We start from the raw sequence: 18,697 nt of genomic DNA on the forward strand, positions 1-18,697 counted from the left end.
CTATAAAATGGGATCAACCATTATCCAGTTATAAAAGAGAGCCTGCTTTGCTGGTTTGTTTATATAAAACTCCTGGAATGCACCCAGCATTTAGTGACTCCTCAGTAAAAGTGTAGTGGACATTTGTCACAGTTTTTGCTGCCTAAAACCAGTCCGTTGCTTTGTATTTTGAGTAAATCCCCCACTATGGGAGTCCTTATGGAAACGAGGACCCAATCTTCCATTTCAAAGCCAAAAGGGGCCAGATACTCTACCACCACCACCCCCTGCCAATTTGGCCAGTTGTACCTGGCTCAGGACCTTGATGTGACAATTAGTGAGGAGGCTGGGAAGAAGATTCGTTAGCATTCATTTGTGTTTACATCATGTAGCAGTGCCACGTCTGGGTGGGCAGTATGGTGGAGATGTTCAAAGTTCGCGCTAGTGGAGGCATTGGGGCCAGCTATTCCTGTGGTATGACCTTGGCTGTGAATCCAGCTGCCCACTCAGTTGGTTCTCCAGATTTCCCATCCATTCCGAGCTGCCCAGTGGAACTGCTAGTAATTTTTTTTTTTCCGTTTTGCTTAGTCTGTGTCAGTTTCTGTTGCTTGCAATCACAAAGGTTACTTCCTAAATCTTTCCAACAGTAGAATACATTTCAGGCCCTAGCTTCAATTCCCAGCCAACATTTTAATGCAGGCAAGTCCAGGATATGCTAGAATGTTGTGCTTAATCCTGGTCCTTTGGACAAAGAACAGGGGGACCCTAGATCTGTGCCTCGTTGCTCAGCCCAGAGCCCGCTTGGATAGAAGAGGTACTGAGAGCTGCCGAAGGAAAGTATGAAGGAAGGGAGAGAACAGGTGAGGGAGGGATTTCCACATGCCTGCTTCTTACAGGGAGCTTGTGTGTGGTCCACTTGAATTCCTACGCTTCCATGGGCCTCCGCCTGACGAATCCTATAACTTGAGGAGCCTGAAACCATTGCAACTCCTCTTGTTCTCCTCCTGACCTTACATCCTCCTGTTTCCCATAGGATGGCATGACCCGAGATAACAACCCTGAGTGTCTCCCAAGACCCTTCCAGTATAACTCCTAAGCAATTCTCGACCCATACCTTGCCTCCCTTGCTAGCATACCAGCTCAGGGCGTCACTTTCTTCCATCTATTTGGATTTGCTCATGGGGACCTTGTTTGCCACAGGAGTGGTCTTCAGGAGTTAGGTGGCAGGAGCAGGCCCCCAGAGGCCAGGTCACTTTTTTTTTTTAATTTTTATTTATTTATTTAGGCTGCACTGGGTCTTTGTTGTGGCACACGGGCTCTCTAGTTGCCATATGTGGGATCTTCGTTCCTGATCAGGGATCAAACCTGGGGACCCTGCATTGGGAGCACGGAGTCTTAACCTCTGGATCACCAGGGAAGTCCCAAGGCCAGGTCACGTTTGACCAACAAGACTGCTTGCCTGGGCATCTCAGTCCTTAGGCAAGGGGCTGCGGGTAGACCCAGCCAATAGCAGAGCTCCAGAGACACCAGCCAGGCCTGAATCCCACCCAGAGCCAAGCTGGGACTATCAGCTTGGTAACGGAAGATATTTGTGTGCCCTTCTAGAACTCCTGGAGGACAGGGCCTGAGTCTCATTCATCTCTTTATTCCCCACTTCCATCCGCCCCCAGTCCCAGCACAGGGCCTGGCATATTGTCCGTGCTCAGGAAGCATAGGTTGATCAGAGACCCTGGGGTCCTTGCCTCAGTGCCTTCTTGGCACGCCATCAGAAGCGAGACCTGGACTGGCTACCTCTCCTGCTCATTTCCCCCGTTCCTAACTCATGCTCTAAGCTCCAGCCACATCAACTAGTTCCCTGAATGTGTGCCAAGCTGTTTTACTGCCATGCCTTTGAACATGCTGTTCCCTCCACCCAAGGCCCTCCCTCAACCAGGTCAGCCCAATGAACTCCCACTAATCCATCCTTCCTTTAAGGCTCAGTGAGACTGCCTTCCCTGGGGAGCCTTCTGGAACTGGCACCAGGAGGCCTCCCTGATTTGTGACCCCTCTGGGTCCTGCCCATGCGGGCCTCTGTTTTACCACTTGGCACACAGCATTGTGGGTATGTGTCCCCCCACTAGGCCGTGCTTCTGAGGGAACTACGTCTGTTTCTCTCTGTACTTCCAGTGCCTAGCCAGGACCTGGCACAGAGGGAAAACCAGGAGGTGTTTGTTGCCTCTCTACCCACCCGCACCCCTTGGAGGCAGGGGATGCCCCAGGAAAGTTTGCAGGGCCTTAAATGCCAGGCTAAGGAGAGAGGCTTTGTCAGATTTTCATTTATGAATAATCTTGGTGGCTGGGCCCCCCTCACTTGGGGGAAGGAAGAGTGATTTTTCAATTTGTCCCTCTCTCAGCCCAGAGAACAGGGTATTCTCAGCAAGAAGATGGAATATGGGCCTCCGCCTGGGGTCATGGCTGCGCCTCCCCCTGGACCCCCTTTATTTCCCTCTGCCTTTACTCCCGACTCCTGAAGTCTCTTCCCAAAAGCTGGGATCTGGGATCCACTGCCACTACTCAAAGGCCAAGTCCAAACCTCAGTACTCTGTTATGTAAGTGAATTATCCACTGTTCCCAACCAGAGCCAGCCAGATCTCCTCCTCCTCCTAATTGATTTAATCTTCTCATACCAGAGAGCTGGGCGGGGTTGGGGAGACAGTGTTGATCAGAAGCCAACAGAAGCCTAAGTCAGTGACGTAGGCTTGTTAATTACAGAGAATCTAGGTCACGGATTGGCTCTGGGTGGCTCTGACTCTCTCCCTCCTCTGTCATTTGGGCCTCTGAAAGGACATTTTCAGTTTCTCTTGATTACTCAACCCCAGACCTCCACAGAAAGTTGAGGGTCCCATTAGACCCCATTTCTGTCTCCCAAATCTCTCCAAACCCTCAGCTCTGGATGGAAATTCCCTACCTTCCAATATGAACTCAGGGCACAGCTGAACCTAATTGTTGAGGATCGAAGAGATGAACAGATGGTTTTTTTGGTTTTTTTTTTTTTTTTTTTTTTTTTTGTGGTATGCGGGCCTCTCACTGTTGTGGCCTCTCCCGTTGTGGAGCACAGGCTCCGGACGCGCAGGCTCAGCGGCCATGGCTCACAGGCCTAGCCGCTCCGCGGCATGTGGGATCTTCCCGGACCGGGGCATGAACCCGTGTCCCCTGCATCGGCAGGCGGACTCTCATCCACTGCGCCGCCAGGGAAGCCCTGAACAGATGTTTTAATTTGGGGGTGGGAAGAGATTTCAGAGTTGCCCTTATTTACTTTCCACATCAAGCAAGTCTCCACTTTGTAGCTTCTCTCATAGAAGATGTCCAGATCTTACTTGTGAAGCCCCAGAGATGGGAAGCTCACTCCCCGAAGAAAGTCCTTCTCTTGTATGATGGCCTTTCTCGCATGAGGCTGAGACCTCAGCCTTGTGACTTCCTCTGGGAGCTAGATTTGCCTCTGGGGCCACAGGGCATGCCCCAGGATAGCCAGCAAGATCCTGAGCCATGATGATTATCACCCCTGACTTTTCTCTTCTCCAAGCTGAACACTCCTGGTTCTTTCACCATTTCCTCATTTGGTAGGCTTTACAGATTACTCCTCGCTGTATCGCCTATGTGGACAAGCCATGGCTGTCATCATCCCTCCAGATGCACAGAGCAGAACACAGGCTCCAGGGCAGTGTGAACAGCTCAGGCCAAGGCAGGACCACCACCTTTTTGGATCATGATATTAGACTTTCATTGATACCAGGCTGAGATCTTTTGCAACCTTAGCACACTTTTGACTCAGCTTAAGCACAGAGTCAGCTCACCCCCATAGTCATTTTTCTGACATTAGCAATGGAAAGTCTCCATGAAAATGACCTTTGTGATATTAGGAATACCTCCATGTTTCCCCTAATTCTTCTTTCTACATATCCTGACATTTATCTTTCCATATAATCATGTAATTATACATCCACTCATTCACCCACACAGCTATCTAACTATATATTAATCCATCCATTCACCAACCACATTATCCACCTACATACATTTGCATTCAGCCGTCCATAGAATCATTCTTGTACTCATTCACCTTTCCATCTTCCCGCCTACCTACTAACCCAGGTGCCCATTTATCCATTTTCTTCCCACCTATATGGTCATATACTTATCTGTCCATCCATACATTCACCCACCATCCACCCGTGTACCCACTCACCCATCCACACACCCATCCCTTCATCTTCTCTCTCTCTGAGTCGCCCATACATCTATATTCATCATCCATCCATCTATCTATTCAGGCATCCAATACTTTCTGAGATTCTATTATATTTCAGATCTTGTGTTGAGTATTCTGAGTGATTCAAAGCTGAATAAAATGCAGGCTCACTCTCTCTCTTCACTCATTATGGGAGAGGATGGGAGCAGATAAGGCAGACGATGCTGAGTACTATAAAACAGGAACAAAGGAAATGCTTTGGGGATTCAGAGGAGAGAGAAGTGGCATCTGGATAAGGCTATGGATGCTTTCCCACCAGGGGAGACTTTTGGTTTGAGCCTTGATGGAACAGCAGTACTTGGACATACGTAGATGCATTGGAAGTAATTCCAAGCAGAAGAAGCAGCACATCAGAGATGGAGAAAGCAGAATTCATGTCTTATTCTGTATGTTCCTGCCAAGATGTTTAGTGCAGACCTGGGCACACTTTAGTACCTAATACATACTTCCTGATTTATATTTTTTCTTCTCTTCTCTGACATGGGCACCTCCCAACACCTGATCAGGATAAGAGTTCACTCTTTTTCTTTAAGAGGATTCTACAGTTGCCTTGCTGGATGGCCTTGGGCAAGTCACAAAACCTTTCCGGGGTTTCTCTGAGTTTAGGGTTGAATTTCTGTCTCTATGAGGTGGTCCTTTCCCCCTAATCTTAGTTATTTCTACTATGCTCTCTGCATAGAGATCAGCATTTCCACATATCTTAAAATTTTATTTCCTTTTGTTGGCACCAATGAACTCTATCCCACCTGTCTCCAACTTCTTCAGCTCTGTCCCCAGGCAAAAAGTTTGCGATGTGAACTAAGGGGGAAGTACTGTGCGAGTGAAATAACACTGAAGTAGAAACCAGGAGCCATGAATTCAGACACACATTTGCCATGAGCTTGCCATATGACCTTGGGCAAATCTCTTTCCTTATCTGTTTTAAATGTTCCTATAGAATGTTAGCACTGAACACAACATTTGAGATTGTCTAATCCGACATCCTCATCTTACAAATGGAAAACAGGCTCATAAAGGGTGTGCCACTTGCTCTAGATCATATCTAGATTAGTGGTAAAGCTTATCCAGAACTAAGCTTCAAATTTCCTGAGTTTCAGTTCAGGATTTTCTTTACCCAAACACATTTCACGTCCATTCACAGCCCCTAACATCTCAGGGAGCGCTTCCTCTCCCACCTCCATTCTCCAGGAATAAACGTGTGAGTCTTCCAAGTGTTTTAGCAGTGTGTCCCTGATTCATGCCTAGGCCGGGACTGGGTAGGTAGTATTTAAGAGCAAGTATTCCAAGCCTGATGGAGTTGATTATGTTCATCCGGAAGAGAAAAGAGAAAGAAACAAGGGACTCTGGTTATCTACTGGGCTTTAATCAAATTGAGAAACAAGGAAATTCATCACCCAGAGGCTAAGGGAGTTGGAGAGCTTGGCTTCCGCTGGCTCCAAGTCCTGTAATGGGTTGGGTGCTGTCCAAGGTGCTGACATCTTCACTTGCTGCTCGAGTGGCTACGAAGGGCCCAGTTTGGGCAGAGGGATGGCAGCTGTTAGGAGATGGCCCAGGGTAGAGCAAGAAAGGCCCTGGACTTGTTGGGGGAGAGGCTTGAGTCCTTAATCTCCTCTTTTTCATTTGTCTATCTGATTTAGAGAAAATATCTCTTCTTCAGGCTAGAGTCCTGAGCTAGGATTAAAGAAATAGAAAGAGAAGGGAGAACCCTAGACCCTTTGATCTCAGGGAGATGCCCCCAGCATGAGTGGAAGCTCAGCCCTTGGCCTTTGGAGATTCCCCATATTAAGGGGAGATGTAGCCTCTGCTTCTATAAAATGCTCAGTCCATTGGCAGAAAAATGAACTTACCGTTGGGTATTTATTAATCTGGTGGAGAAACATCACTCTGCTTTTAACTCTAGCTCAAGTATGATATAAGGGAGGCATGGACCATGTCTCCATGGAGCTTCCAGTCTGATGGGGAAGACATGGTCTTCCTCTACAAAACTCTCAGTTTGGTTGAAGAGACATGCTCTTAATTTATGGGGGAATCTCAGTTATAATCTGGAAAACATGATAAACAGATAAATTAAAATGTGCACTATAATCAACCAAAGAAGTCAGATCTTCACGTTTGTGATTAAGGTTACTGGTGCTAGATATTTAGTGTCAGTCAAGGAAGGTTTCCTGGTAGAGGTAAGTTTGAGTTGAACTTAAACAAAAGCAAGGGATTTGAGTCCTTAGATCCTAGGCCCCCTGAGAATTACAACCATACCTTCTCATTCTCTTATATCCCTTTTGGAATAAGCACAAGCCTGGACACAGAGAAGGTTCTTAGTTAATGAAAAGTCACCAGCAGATAGAGAGTGAATATACCTACGTTGTAGGTGTGGAGTGAAGAAGGGGTAGGAATCAGGGAGGAGGGTTTTTTGGTATGGAGAGCCTGAGGCTGGGGTGGGGGAAGGCAGTGGAATGATAACATGAGCAGAGGTAGTAGTCCAATGTGTGTCCAGGCCAGTGAAGCACAGCATAGAGCCACTCCCTCATATTTCTAGAGCTGGTGAGAGACACTTTATTGAATCTTGGATTGTTAAAGCTAGAGACTATTAAATTACAAAATCATAGACTGCTCAGCTTCCAGAGCCACACAATCACGGAAAGTTAGAGTATTAAAATCATAGCATCTTAGCAGGGCAGAATCACAATGTGTTGAAATTATAGAACTGTGGCATATTAGAGGCAAAGGGCCAAAAATCCATATTAGAGAATCTTAAAATCCAAGAATCTCAGTGTCAAAAAAGAAAAGAAACAGCAATTTATTGACTCCCTCTATTTGTATCAGTTATGGTGCTAGGAGTATTAGAATGTACTAGAGTACATTATCCTCTTTAATTCCTACCACAAGTTTTAAGCTGTTCAATCCTGTTCCTACTTAATGCAGTACTTCTGACAAATGTTTATCTAACACAGGCTTGTGTAAATGTCATGACAGGAGAGCCATTGCCTTTGTGCATACCCCTACCCCTGCTGAATGGAAGCTAGAAAGCTCTCCCTTATATAAGCTGCATTCTCTCTCCCGGTAGTGTCCCCGCACTTGTCCAGTTCATGTCCTCTGAGCTACACTGAGTATGTCTAATCTCCCACTCATATGACAGCTTTTCAGATGGCTAAAGACAGTCCTTATTTCTTTCTTCTCTAGGATAAGCTGTTTTGTTCATCATGTAGCTAGAAATGGGGCAGCAAGTCAAAGAATATTTGAGCTGGAAAGGCCCTTAGAGGTCATTTTGTCCAGAGACATCCTTTTACCACCAAGCAGTATAGCATTATGGTCAGGAGCCTGGCTTTAGAGAAAGATGAGCATGAATTCAGAGTCCAGAGATCCAGCACTAACTTGCTATGTAAGCTTGGGCAAATTCCCTCATATCTCTGGGCCTCAGTCTCCTTATCTATAAAATAAAGAGAATAATAATATTGACATAGCAGAGTTGATGTGAGGATTGAATAAGATAATGCAAGGGAAGCTCTTAGCAGAGTGCTTGGCACACAGCAAGCAGTCAATAAATATTACCTGTGATTATTGGAGGCCCAGAGGGGCAGGGAGTTGCTCAAGATCACAGAGCAACTCAGAGGCAGAGCTGGGGTTAGACCAAGGACTCCTGCCTCCCAGCCAAGGGCCCTTTCCTGTTCCACAGTTTCACTCTACCTTCCTGCGGAAAAGGAAAAAACCCCAGAGGGAACTGGAATGCTTTGCTCACTGAATCAGTTAGAATGCAAGTAAGAAAACACCTGATGGCTTAAACCTTTTATTTCCTTAACGAGGAAGCCAGAGGAAGGTGGAGCCAGGGTTGGTCTGGTTATTCAACCAGAATATGTCTGGTTATGTCTCTGACGACCCAGGTTTTTCCCATTCTAAGCCCTGAGAGAGACTCCCCTTGTGATCACAAAATGGCTGATGTGACACCAAGTACCATGTCCTCCCAAGCAGGAAGAAAGGGCACGGGAGACAAAGGATCTTCTCTCATGCCTCTCTTATCCAAGAGGGGAGCTTTCCAAGAAGACCATTCCCTTATATCTCACTGACCAAAATAAAGTCACATGTCTACTCTTAGACTATTCACTGGCAAAGAGGAAGGCTTTTCCATGAAGGGCTTGGATCGTCCTTGTGGCTGGGCACCTTGCTACTGGAAAGAGGAAAAGGAGATTGGCTGCGGGAAGGCAACAGATAGTGTGTGCCACACTCACCCTCTGTCTCCTCGCTGAATTGGCCTCTCAGCTCCACCTCTGCCAGGCGGCCTTCCCTTATTTCCACCCCTTGGTCCTGCAGACCCTCTTCCATCAGGCGACTGAGCATTGCCCAATTCAAGTTGCAGTCTACTTTGCCAAGCTCTCTCTTTTCATGTCCAAATCTTGTCTTCCCAGCTAGTCTGTGAGCACAGGGAGAATAATGGCAGCTGCAAATGAATAAGTACCTATTGGGTGCCAGGCATTGTTCTGGACACTTGTGGTAGCCTGCTTCCAGATGGTTCCCAAAGAGCCACACCTCCTGGTATCCACACCCTTTTATGTTCCTGCCCCACACTGTACCAAGGTTAGTCTGTGTGACCAAAAGAATATGGTAAAAATAAAGGTTTGTCACTTCCAAGGTTAGGTTATAAAAGATACTGTGGCTTCCATCTTGGTAGATTCTCTTTCTTGGATCATTCATTTAGGGAAAGTTAGCCACCATGTCATGAGCAGTCTTGTGGAGAAGTTTGTGTAAAAAGGAACTGAAACTTTTGACCAACTGCCCCCAAAGAATGGAAGCCTGACAGCAACCACAGAGGGAGCTTGGAAGTGGATCCTCCAGCCCCATTGAACGTTCTGATGACTGCAGCCCTGGCTGAGACTTGACTGCAACCTCATGAGACATCCTGAGCCACAATCTCTCAGTTAGCCCGATTCTGGGTTCTTGATCCTCAGAAATTGTGCGAGATCATAAATATTTGTTGTTTTAAGCTGCTAAGTTTTGGGGTAATTTGTTACTCAGCAATAGTTAACTACTATAGTCTTACATTATCACATTAAGTCCTCATGACAACTCTATGAAAGATAGGGTTTGTTTCTCCCGTTTTTCAGATGAGAAAATTAAGGCTGAGATGAATGCAGTTGACTTCTCACAGGTGGAAAGTGACACAGCTGCGATTTGTCCTCATGTCTATTGGATTCCAAAGCAGAGGGAACCTGGTTTTCTCGGCTGGAATGTCTCCAGCTCCAGGGTGAAGGTTGAGGAATTGAGGACAGAAGGAGATCTCTTACTCTGATGTGTTTTTTTTATGCTTTTCCCCATTCCAATCACATTAGTTAGTAGCTACGACATCTATTGTGTGTATGTGATTCAGGGACAAGTAAGTTTATTAGAAAAAACATTGGACTTTAAAAGGGGGATACCTGAGCTCTTGAGCAACGTTGGACAAGTTCCTGTAGTTTTCTAGGCTTCAGATAATTTATGCACTATACGGGGCCAATAGTCCTTGTTCTACATTCCTCGTCAGGAAGCCATGAGGATCAAGTGTGAAGGGACTTTGTAAAATGTAGTGCTGTGACCATGGAAAGCCTCTCGCAGTCTTCAGGGGAGGCAGCTCCACACTGTCACCTCTGCACAAGTGGCCAGTGTTCCCTCTCCTCTCCCACCTGAGTCTAGGTTCAGGAGACAGAGAATACTGAGAGAAACTGAGGGCCCTGACCCATTTCTTCAGCTACATCCCTCACCATGACCTTTCTCTTAGACCACACTGTAGCCCTGCCGAACTAGTGGAAAATTCCCCAAGCTTGCCAGGAGCTCTCTGTATGCTGAGTTTTTATCTGTGTAGTTTCTTCTCCCTGGACGCTGTTCCCAACTTCTCCACCTGGTATGGTCCTACTCATCTTTCAAGACTCATCTTAGATGTCCCCACTTCAAGGATGACCTGGTTCAAGGCCTCCTACTTCTTCTCTTGATTAAGCACCAGTGTCCAGCCTGAGCTCTTGGCCTCCAGCTTCCCTTTTCCATTCAAAGCCCCCAGGGTGCGGCCTGCAGCCTTTCTAAAACACAAATCTTGTCATGTCACTCCCTGCTTAAAATAACCAGTCAATTGAATAATCCATCAGTCAATGCTTCAAGGGCGCCTCTTTGTCCTCAGGAAGACATCCAAAGCCTTCAGCTGGAACTCAAGGCTTGGTCCTCACTGGTACATCCAGCCTCAGCTCTCCTCTCTCTCCTGATGGCCTTGCACGTGCAGTACATCCCAACCACATCGCTCTTGTACCACATCTCAGACACACTCTGCCCTCTTGTGCCTTCCTATCTTTGCTCATACCATTGTTTCTCATGTCTATTTGCATCTTTTCTACCTGGGAATTTCCTGCCTAATCTCTAAGGCCAGCTCTGATTTAACCTTTTCTGGAGAGCCTTCCATGGTGACCCCAGGAAGAATACGTGGCTTCCTCTTCTTCCCCCTCCTATATGACTAATCATGCTTTTATTACTATGTGTCAGCTTGTCTGCTTATACCGGGAGTTTCCTGTACTGGACCCATGGCTGTGTCCCCCCAGCAGTGCCAGCACAGGGGCATAGAGCAGCCATGTGGTTTGTTGGTTGATTGGGTGTTTGAATAAATAAATGAATGTATGGTGAATGAATCTATCCTTGAACCATCACTTCTTGGCCAGCACCAGAACTGCTGCTTCCAGGGTTAGCCCATTTTATAGCAAAAGGGGAAACAGAAGGAAGGGACTGCTCTGGAAGGGAGAAAGAAAATCAATAAAAATGTAAATCTGGCTGAGAAAAGCTGTCCCAGGCTGGCTGTGGGGAGAGATAAGACTGGGCAGGCTGAGCCCTGGCTGACAGTGGAAGAAAGATTAGGGGACAAGCAGAGCTGCAGCCAGGGCAGGGCAGAGCGAGGGCGGTGCCTCCCCTCAGTGGTGCCTCTCCCTGTCCTTACTGCCCACTCCCACCTCCACCCCCATGTTCTCCTTTCAGGAACAAGGGAAGGGGAAGGAAACTTACAAATATTGATCATTAGGTACACTGCCTGTGAATGAGTATGTTATCATTATTTTGTCTTCATACCTTCTGAGAGACAGGAATGATCAACCTCACCTTACAGGTGAAGAAACTGAGAGGCAAAGAAGTTAAATCTTGTTTGGGGTCACACCGTGAATCAGTGGCAGAGTCTAGATTTGAACCCAAATCTGACTGACTCTAAAACTCTGTTCTTTTCACTCCACTCCACTGGAGGTCTACAGCTAGGCTTCAAATGATCCCCAACCTCTGAAATCAGGGGCACAATTGTGTATAAGTTTGTGTGCATTTTTAATGGAGAGTCTATACCTTTTAATGGATTCCCTGAGGTGGTTGCCACCCACTCCCGTTGCCTATACCATGCTGCATCCCTGGAGGTGGTGGCCTTTGAGCTGGGTCTGGAAGTTTGGACAGGGCTTCATGAAGCGGGATGGAGAGGCAAACAATGGGGTGGGGATGTGAAGAAGGCCAGCTGGGTAGAGGGAGGAGCACATGTAGGGGCTTGTTAGGGGGAAAGAATTCAACATGTCTAAAGAATGTCAAGGGTGCTGTGGGTTCTTTCTTTTTTTAATAAATTTATTTATTTATTTTTGGCTGTGTTGGGTCTTCGTTGCTGCGTGCGGGCTTTCTCTAGTTGCGGTGAGCCGGGGCTACTCTTCGTTGCAGTGCACAGGCTTCTCATTGCAGTAGCTTCTCGTTGCGGAGCACGGGCTCTAGGCATGCGGGCTTCAGTAGTTGTGGCGCACGGGCTTAATTGCTCCGCGGCATGTGGGATCTTTCCAGACCAGGGCTCGAACCCGTATCCCCTGCCTTGGCAGGCAGATTCTTTTTTTTTTAATTTATTTATGTATTTTATTTATTTATTTTGGCTGTGTTGGGTCTTCGTTGCTGCGCGCGGGCTTTCTCTACTTGCGGCAAGCAGGGACTACTCTTCATTGCAGTGAGCAGGCTTCTCATTGCGGTGGCTTCTCTTGCTGCAGGGTACGGGCTCTAGGTGCGTGGGCTTCAGTAGTTGCAGCATGCGGCCTCAGTAGTTGTGGCTCACTGGCTCTAGAGCACAGGCTCAGTAGTTGTGGCGCACGGGCTTAGTTGCTCCACGGCATGTGGGATCTTCCCGGACCAGGGATTGAACCCGTGTTCCCTGCACTGGCAGGCGGATTCTCAACCACTGCGCCACCAGGGAAGTCCCAGTTCTTGCTCCTCGTTTATTTGTGCTCCAATCATGGCTCCTGGCTCCCTGGTATCTGCCTGCCCTGCAACTTCCCAGCATGAGTCTACAGCCTAAAGGAACTCCGGACCAGGTGTCAGGATCTTCATTCTGGTTCCAGTCCTGTTCTCTGCTGGATTTTACCACCATAGAATCTAGTAGGAGACTTAATGCCTTCTCCTCCAACTCTCAGGGACAGGGTGAGAAGAAAGTGAACTCACAGGTGTAATTGCTTGCGGCTTCTCATTGGCCAGAGGCCATGTCAGGGAAGAGGGCTGCTCCCTGGACCCCCTGAATCCCTGGGAAGTCGCTGACCCTTACCTGTTCCACCCCTGGCTCTCAGCCCCATGTCTCTCTTGTGATTACTCCTGGAGTCTCCTCCCTGACCAGCCTGGATGATTTTAAGCACAAGCACCTCGTCTTCTTCAAATCTCAGCTCAACCCAGAGGTAGACTCAGCATGAAGCTAAGACTGCTTGAGCACCACGGCCTCTACCCAGGCCCTGGGAGAGTCTTCATCAATATGTTCCTGTTGTCAAGTTCTCAGGAAATTTCCAAAGGTAGACACTTTCACCACAATGGGTCAAGATGGCTAGTTCTTTCCACTCCAAGTGTCCTTGTGTCCCAGTTTCCCTTTATGTGAAGCAGTTGGCATGGACATTTCTGGAATAATGCTAAGGGGGAGTGGAGTTGGGGATCAATTTAATTTGGATTCATTGGGATATATTTACGTGGTTCTCAGTCACCTCTATGAATAGATAAATCATTGCTAGCTACCTCTGTATAGAGAATGGCTTCTAGGATTCTTCCTACCCACAGTCCAACTCATTTGGCATTGTGACATCAAGGTGTCATATCCAGAGGTCATCTTGTGACATGAAAGTGTTTTCTCCTGCCTGGCCCTGGAAGTATATGGACAACAGAGGAGAAACAGGTTTAAAATGTATGGAACCAGAAGCTAGTCTATAGAAACTATTTCCAACCGTTAGGGGGAGAATTTTGGAGGTATGCACAGCAGTTAGTAAAAAATCTTATGCTATTTTTCTGAATTGTGAGATGTATTTGTTTTGACTTCTTTTTTCATTCTAAGTAAATATTCACCTTCTTACCTAATTTTGTGCTCTTTTTCTTAAAGAGGACTCCCCAAATTGTGGAAGCGTCAGTTCCCACAAAATCTAGATCTAATCCTGGCTCTGACATTTATTTTGTGTGATCTTGGGCAAGTTGCTTATCCTTTCTGAACCATCTCTTCTGTAAAACCTGAATGACAGTTTGGACAGGTGAGGACTGGGAAAGCCTTGCGACATTATTCCACTTCTGAAACCATTACTAGAGAAAGTAGTCGAGCCGAACAAAAATTAGACCAGAATATACAGGTAGGGGAAGATGTAATCTACGAGAAATAACGGTGAGCAATGAATCCAGCAAACCTTAAATCTAAATAACTGGAAATAATCTGGTTGTTGCAAACCTTAATGCAGTTTGGAAGAAAGGATTTTTGTAACGGAAGACACATTATGCAAGAACAAATTTAATAATAAGCTATATCTATAATTCCAGATTATTTCTGCAAAACCTGGGAAACAAGAGGGAAGGAGGAGGAATATGAACATACAAACACCTCATCTTGTTGGAAGAGACTCTGAAATTCTTGGCACTGATAAATACAGGCTCAGATATCTGTTAGACATTTAAAGGTATCAACCAGCAGAACAAAAATGGGAATTAGAACTTCTGTACCTCCCTCTTCTTTCATGTGGCATAGCCTCAAAGCCCTGCCGCTGAGAGCTGCGCAGAGGGCCAGAGCCACGTGTGCCCCCAAACCCCCAGCTTCCGCCCTGGCCCACAGCACAGGGCTGGACATGGATTTGGGAAGCTCCTGCTTCTGACTCCCTGTCTCTTGCCTCCCAAGCAACTAGATTGGGCTGGAAGCAGATTGGGAAACTCTCTCCCCGTCCCAGAGAGATCATCAGGCCAGATAAGACTAGCCATAAAACAAGACAAGGCAAGACAAGGCCTGACACAGACAAGGACTTGTCTGTTCAGACCCAAGCATCCCACAGACCCACTTATTACACAGAGCCACGCATTAGTGCTTCTAGATCACAAGCCCAGGCATCACAAAGAACAGGTTCTTACACCAACCCAGGCATCACAGAGAACCAGATGTTACCCCAAAATGTGGGTGTCACAGAACCAGACATTGTCTACACAACCCCAGGTGACATAGAATCAGGCACCTGGGAGGAAATGGTGAAATTAGGATTCTAGTCACAAAAGTCAAAGTGGCTTTGGTGGGCCCAGGTCAAGTGTGTGAAATCTTGGCAATGCGTGGGTACCAGTGAGTCTATGCTGAGTTTGTTTGGTCTTTGAAATTAGAAAATGCCCCAATGTGGGAGCTGGGTCCCCCTCTCCACCAGGCAGAGAATAGGCCTCACCCAGACTGTGCCTGCCTGAGGGCAAGGGCTGGGATTTCCTGACTCCAGAGAGTGAGGCTCCCCGCACAGCCAAGGCCCCTGGGGACCTCACACCAGGTTTCCTGAAGGCCTGCCTAGCTTGGATGTCGTGAGTGGGACCAGTTCCCTCCCCAGGGCGGCTCCCCAAAGCTCAGGGCTTTGCCTCCAGGGGGCGCCAAATGGACACTTCTCAACAGAGGCTGTACTGGCCCCAAGTCCAGGCTGAGCGGGGCTGGAGAGGAGACCTGAGTCTGTCCTGGCCACACAGATGGTCACAGCTGAAGAGGCCTGAAAGCTGACAAGTTCATTTCCACCTGACAGAGATGGAGGCTGGGAGGCTGAGGCTCAGAGAGGGTGTTCCAGGTGAGCAGTAGAGCAGGGCCAGGACCCAGTAGGCGGGGCAGCCTGGCCTACTATTGTCCACTTCTCTATCCTCGGGCCCTGGGGGAAAGATATGCAGTCCTTCCACCCAGGAAAGCCTGGTTTCAGGTCAGCCCGTGTGGCTGGGGGAGAAGAGGGGGAAGACCCTCAAGCTTCAGAAGTGGCCAAAACAACAAACCCGCAAGTAACTCTTTGGTTCAGGTGAGCAAACAAAGGCCCAGAAAGGGTCAGTGGCTTGCTCAAAGCCACACAGCAAGTTAGTGGAGGACTCATAACTGGAAAACAGGGCTCCCAACCCCCAATCTCAGGCAAAGGGCCCAGAGGAGGTACTCGCCATGGCTGCTACTCCCGGCCAGAATGGGGCCCTGGGACAGCTCACACTCTGGATTCCTCAGGCTCCTTCTTTGCCCCCGACGCTAACAGCTGCTGCTGTAGGCCAGGGTTGGGTATGGTCGCCTTGGTCCCCTCCTCTTTGTCCTGCTGCCTTAGGATGGCCAAAATCAAGGCGAAACAGGCCAGAGAGCCTGTCTTGAAGAAGAACTGGAGGCCGATGAACCTGGGAAAGAGCAAGTGACCCTTGAACTCAGGACCTCCCCATTCAGGGCTTGGATGTGCTTGGGCTGGAAGCAGAGTGGCATCAGCAATCATCACCCATTATGTAGTTGGAGACGTTGAGGCCTTGGGGGGGGGGAATAGGCCTCCAGCCCCAGGGCAGTGGACCCTGTCACCATGGCTTTGGCTGGGAGCCCCTAGAATTGACCCCCATGGGGGTCCTTCCTTGGAAGGGGGAAAAGCTCCAAAGAAGCCTGCCTGCCCTGTGCTGACTGCCTCATGGCCTGGGCTGGCCCTGCCTCTCTCTGGGTCTCTCTAAGGACTCAGCGGGCCTGACAGTTGCAACTCTGGATCACATCACTTGCCGCAAGAAAAGGAGGATCCCCTCTCCTGTTTGTCTAATTCACCAAGACTCTTCTTGTCTTCTCCTCCTCTAGGAAGCCCTCCTGGAACCATGCACTCCTCAGAGCTGGAAGTGAACAGCTCCCTACTCCCAGCTCTGCTAGTAAGTCCCTCCCCCCAGGTGCCCATCCATCCCAGGGCCTGTAGCCTCTCTGCCTTCAGGTTCCTTTGGGCTCCCCATTGTATGGATGGGAAGATTAAGTCCCCAAAAGGCAGGTCTCGCAATGAGGGAGGCAGAGCGGGGCCTGCATCCTAGGCCTCCTGTGTCCTAGATAGAGCCATCTTCCTGACCCACCCCAACTCTCTGTTTTTCTCACACCTGGGCTGCTCCCCTGATTCTCCCCTCACTCAGCCAGCACAGACTGGTGAGGCCCAGCTTTGCCAGTTATCAGCTGTGTGACTTTGGGCCACTTACTTAAATCTCACTTTCCTCATCCATCAAAAGGGGAGACAATGTCTAGCTTGCAGGACTGGTGAGATCAGCACTGCATGGAGCGCCGGTCACCTTGCAGGTGGATGCCAGTGGACCTCCCCTCCCTGCTGGTGGCCTGCCTGGGACCCCAAGAGTGTTTCTAGAAGCTTTCTCACAGCCCCCTGGTAGCCCCTATCCCCGGTCTCACCGGTTTCGAAGCAGGTCGTGGTCGTAGTAGTGGCAGACGGCCCGACGCCCACAACTCTGGGCCCAGTACACACAGGTGGTGTCAATGGCACTGCCGTGGATCACGGGGCTGGGCATCCAGGCTGGAGGAGGAGGTGTTCAGGGGACAATGGAAGCTGGCATCCCGGTACCTCCCCTGCCACTCCCTGGTATATATAACTCTTCAGGGCCATTAAGTCTTCAGCCTTCAAGCCCACCCCTTACCCTGGTATTGGATGCTGGCTCCCTGATGGGCCGTCTAGCTGCTTGCGCACCCACCTCCAGGGTACATAGGTCGGATCTGTGACCCTGTGGGCCAGTGAACCCTTAAGGTCAGGGAGCGGGCCCCACTCATCCCTGTGCCCCCCGGGCCTTGGACCAGCAGTCCCCAGCACATTCTTTACCCAAAACTCTCAGGAGCATGAACTGGATCCCCACAGCCAGAGTCTTGTCTTCTTTCTTCACTCCCCTAACAAGCAGGGACAGGGTGACATGAGGATTGAGAGGGTTCCAGCCTCCAAGGCGCTCTCACCATCCCCTTCTCTCCCACCCCCAGCACCAGCCTGCCCCCAGAGGTTCTGAAGTGGCTTCCCTTCAACCTGCAGAGCCGGGTCCCAGCTATACCCGCTGACCGTCAGGGCCCTGTGCTGACCTCCCTGTGTTGCCGGTCACAGACACCCCTCTCTCCCCACCCCCCGGTCCCACCAAATTCTCCCCTTCCTCCTACACTTGGCAAAACCTGGAGCTGGGCAGCCAGACACGCCGTGTAACTTCCCTGATCACTATGATGTCTCAGCCTGGGGTGCCTGGCAATCACTGGCTCCTCTTCCTAAGTCATCCCAGCAGCTGGCATTTGTGGAGTGCTTACCATGGCTCAGTTATTCTGTACTGCGCCCCCCACATCCCCCGCATGTGGTAGGTATAGCATGAGGCCCATTTTACAGGTGAGGAAACTGACAGATAGTTAGACAGGTTGAGTGACTTGGCCAAGACCCCACGGCTGATGGCTGTCAAGGGTTGGAATTTGTGCCGTACACTGCCTGCATGAACTTCTCTTAACCAGCCTGCCTGCTGGGGCATCTGACTCCTCTACTTTTGCTCTTGCAGCCAGCCTGGTTTACGGATCTACATGCCTTCTAATATTGTAAGGGGCTCCATCCCCCTTCTAATTTTCTAGAAAACAGATGGGGAATAAAATAATCCCAGCATAATGAAAATTTGGAATTATCCTGCTCTGAGGTCCTCTTATGGCTTCAGGCGACAGTTTGTCAGTCCCAGCAGGCACCCTCAGGACAAGGGCCAGAAAGATCTTGGACCAAGAGGCAGTGCTCAGCACAGACTGGGTCCACAGTGGGCACCTAGTGCTTGTTGACTTGAAGTGGAAGAGTCGTAGACCACACTGATGGGGTTTGGATTTCTAGGTGCACCACCTGTGACCAGCTCACTGCAGGTCGGGTGGGGCGGAGAGTCAGGTGACGCTCCCCCACTTCCTCCTCACTGTGACTGGAGGCCAGGGCAGGGGCTTAGGTGTGGCCTCTCCTCCTCTGGGGAAAGTAGGGGTCTGGGCTCTGGGCCTTGGCATCAGTACTATTCCACCCAAAACTTGCTACATGACCCGGGGCTAGCTCTGAATTTCTCTGAGCCTCAGTTTTCTTATCTGTAAGATGGGGAGAAAACTTCATCTCAGCAGTTGCCATGAGGATGTAGACAGGACAGTGAGAGGCTGGTCTGCTTTGGGGGCCAGGACACCTCCTTCTTTGAACACCTCCCTCAGGATCC

The 18,697-nt window shown here is 49.0% G+C and overlaps 1 protein-coding gene and 1 long non-coding RNA gene across 5 annotated transcripts in view; one reads left to right on the forward strand and one right to left on the reverse strand.

The window, feature by feature from the left end:
• The window catches only part of LOC132429676 (uncharacterized), a 29,516-nt gene extending 16,945 nt beyond the window's left edge, over window positions 1-12,571 (forward strand). The window contains exon 5 of the long non-coding RNA XR_011246571.1: window positions 12,438-12,571. This is a non-coding gene — a long non-coding RNA (uncharacterized lncRNA). The remainder of the gene's footprint in view (window positions 1-12,437) is intronic.
• The window catches only part of SLCO2B1 (solute carrier organic anion transporter family member 2B1), a 50,842-nt gene continuing 44,026 nt past the window's right edge, over window positions 11,882-18,697 (reverse strand). For 3 of the 4 annotated variants that reach the window (XM_060018267.1, XM_060018269.1, XM_060018270.1), the window contains exons 12-14: window positions 17,323-17,387; window positions 16,902-17,022; window positions 14,006-15,883 (exon numbers count right to left, since the gene is read on the reverse strand). In XM_060018267.1, coding sequence (XP_059874250.1) covers window positions 15,703-15,883; window positions 16,902-17,022; window positions 17,323-17,387 — 367 coding nt within the window. In that variant the 3' untranslated portion in view covers window positions 14,006-15,702. Of the gene's footprint in view, window positions 13,393-14,005; window positions 15,884-16,901; window positions 17,023-17,322; window positions 17,388-18,697 lie in introns of those variants that run through there. The other variant, XM_060018268.1, reaches the window with a different exon arrangement.

The sequence above is a fragment of the Delphinus delphis genome, chromosome 8 (assembly GCF_949987515.2).
Source record: "Delphinus delphis chromosome 8, mDelDel1.2, whole genome shotgun sequence".
In the NCBI taxonomy this organism is placed as follows: domain Eukaryota; kingdom Metazoa; phylum Chordata; class Mammalia; order Artiodactyla; family Delphinidae; genus Delphinus; species Delphinus delphis.